Source organism: Ursus maritimus, unplaced genomic scaffold (assembly GCF_017311325.1).
Source record: "Ursus maritimus isolate PB19 unplaced genomic scaffold, ASM1731132v1 scaffold_33, whole genome shotgun sequence".
In the NCBI taxonomy this organism is placed as follows: Eukaryota; Metazoa; Chordata; class Mammalia; order Carnivora; family Ursidae; genus Ursus; species Ursus maritimus.
Window position 1 is genome coordinate 22517083 of NW_024425897.1, and position 1700 is coordinate 22518782.

Genomic DNA, 1700 nt, shown 5'->3' on the forward strand with positions numbered 1-1700 from the left:
TGGTTAAGCCTCCGCCGCTCCATGAGGCTGACGGCGCCCTCGCCCGTGCGGCCCATCTCGTTCAGCAGCACCAACACCGCGATCTTATACGGCGTCACCCAGTCCTTGATGCCGAACACGTTGGCGTGCACCACCCCATTGGTCATCATGGGGTTGAAGTAGAGGCTCTCGTGGACGCTGGCCATGGCGCCCCGGGACTAAGTCCAGGAGCCCGACCGCCCTCCCGCCAGACCCGGGTTCCTGCTCGAAGCAGTCCACAACCCTCCCTACGCCTCTGCCGGCCCGCGCTGTAGCCCAGGAAACGCGTATCCTCGCTCGCGGCAAGCCGTCTGCCAATCAGAGAAGCCAAACCAGAGCACATGGGAGGGACACAGCCAATCAGAATATCCAGGGGTGCTGTGCAGGGTGGGGCAAAGACGGTGCACTTCAAGACTGAGTCCCAACAGAAACTCGAGCGGGAGAAGTAGGTTCCCGGACTGACTTGGGGTGGGACCGTGAAAGGGACGTGATGCTTGGGGACCGGGGCTGAAAGTCCCGGGTTGGGGTGGTTGGCGGAGCTGCCCATTTGTTCAATTCGAAAACAGTGAAAATTGAATTTTGAAACGATTCTGTTTAAAAGCAACGAAATTAAATTTGTACCTTTAAAATTCGTATTTGTTTTATTATGTTAATTTCTAAACTCAGAGTTTGAGAGTTTCATTTAGCTCTTTAAGACGTAATGAAACTTTTTTTCTCAGTATTTCACAAATGCTATTTGAGGACAGGATGCAAGTGACCTTGCATCCTTCCTTGAGAGAGAAGGTGATACGACTTTGTTTCCTACCTAATAAACTACAAGATCCCTAGTCTGCCATTCGCAGCCCCGCAAAATCAATCCCTAGACAATATTTTCAAACCGATTTTTTACAATCCCCCTTCCATTCATGACGCTTCTCTATGCCTGAATTACTATTAATAATGACTTGTGTTCCGTGGTTGTCTCAATGACCCTTGAAAGAAAAACCATGTACTATCCAACTTTGGCTACACACACACTATGCCTAATGCCTTGTTCTTGTGTCTCAATCGCTATTTGTTAAATAGAATAATGAATGAATATGTGTTCTTAGTTCACAAAAACAGAAAAGGAGGCAGATATATATAGACTAAATTACTGTGCCCGAAAAGAAGTTATTGGTAGCTTGGAATAGAAAACCTTAATTCCATATCTTGAGAGCTCTGTACACTTCAGACATACAATCACATATATTTTGGACGTACAATGCTGTACATTTTACCACATACAATATCTATGTAACTATCTCTTATTTGTAAAAGGGGAAACTGACTTTTTGCAGGAAATTTAATACATAAATAATTTCTTCTTTTTTTAATATTTTATTTATGTATTTACTTGAGAGAGAGAGCACGAGGAGGGGCAGAGAGAGAGATGAGAAACAGACTCCCGCCGAGCAGGGAGCCCCACTTGTGGCCAGATCCCCGGACCCCAAGATCATGACCTGAGCTGAAGGCAGATGTTTAATAAACTGAGCCACCCAGGTGCTGCTACATAAATAATTTCTTTCTTGGCCTCAGTTTATTTTTTAATGAAAAAACATTTACAATTTCAAAGCTCCCTCAGAATCTCTTTCGCATAGTGGGTATGGCATAGAATAAAGGTTGGCAAAGGATATTTGTTGAATAAACTTTTATTCAACCTT

The 1700-nt window shown here is 44.8% G+C and overlaps 1 protein-coding gene across 1 annotated transcript in view; it reads right to left on the reverse strand.

The window, feature by feature from the left end:
- The window catches only part of ANAPC5 (anaphase promoting complex subunit 5), a 39680-nt gene extending 39367 nt beyond the window's left edge, over positions 1 to 313 (reverse strand). The window contains 1 exon segment of the mRNA XM_040619949.1: positions 3 to 313. Within this exon segment, the coding sequence (XP_040475883.1) occupies positions 3 to 185 (183 nt within the window). The 5' untranslated portion in view covers positions 186 to 313.
- Positions 314 to 1700: the final 1387 nt, after the last annotated feature.